Raw genomic sequence first — 408 nt, 5'->3', positions numbered from 1 at the left:
GGCCTGCTCCTGCCCCCAGGCCCTTGCTTCCTGCTGCGCTCGCTCCTGCTGGGAGTGTGGGCACATTTGCTTCAGCCCAAGGAACGTTTCGGGGACAGCGGGGTGGCCCACTGGGAAGGCGGGGTCCCTGCCCACGGCCCCACGCAGACGCAGGGCCGCACGGACAGACACGTGCCCTGTCCTCCAGCTGCTTCCCAGAGAGAGCGAGTCGGGAGCCCCGTTCCTGGTGCTGCGCAGGGCACGGCACAGGCTCCCAGTGTCCCGGCCCAAGAGCCAGAGGCCCCACCCCACATGGGGCCCCTTCAGGGGCAGGGGGGCTGGGAGAGGAGCTCAGAGGGGGCTGGAGGTTCCACCACCCACAGGGAACCCGGGGGCGCACAGCGGGTCTTCCTGAGTCCCGGCCAGGGA

General features: G+C 70.8%; 1 protein-coding gene across 1 annotated transcript in view; it reads right to left on the bottom strand.

Annotated features, from left to right (window-relative positions):
* Positions 1 to 408, bottom strand: part of ENDOV (endonuclease V) — a gene marked incomplete at its 5' end in the record, with an annotated part of 25,366 nt that overhangs the window by 20,972 nt on the left and 3,986 nt on the right. The window contains one exon of the mRNA XM_014528384.1: positions 112 to 229. Coding sequence (XP_014383870.1) covers positions 112 to 229 — 118 coding nt within the window. The remainder of the gene's footprint in view (positions 1 to 111; positions 230 to 408) is intronic.

The sequence above is a fragment of the Myotis brandtii genome, unplaced genomic scaffold (assembly GCF_000412655.1).
Source record: "Myotis brandtii unplaced genomic scaffold, ASM41265v1 scaffold632, whole genome shotgun sequence".
In the NCBI taxonomy this organism is placed as follows: Eukaryota; Metazoa; Chordata; class Mammalia; order Chiroptera; family Vespertilionidae; genus Myotis; species Myotis brandtii.
This window is presented reverse-complemented; position numbering and strand designations above follow the sequence as displayed.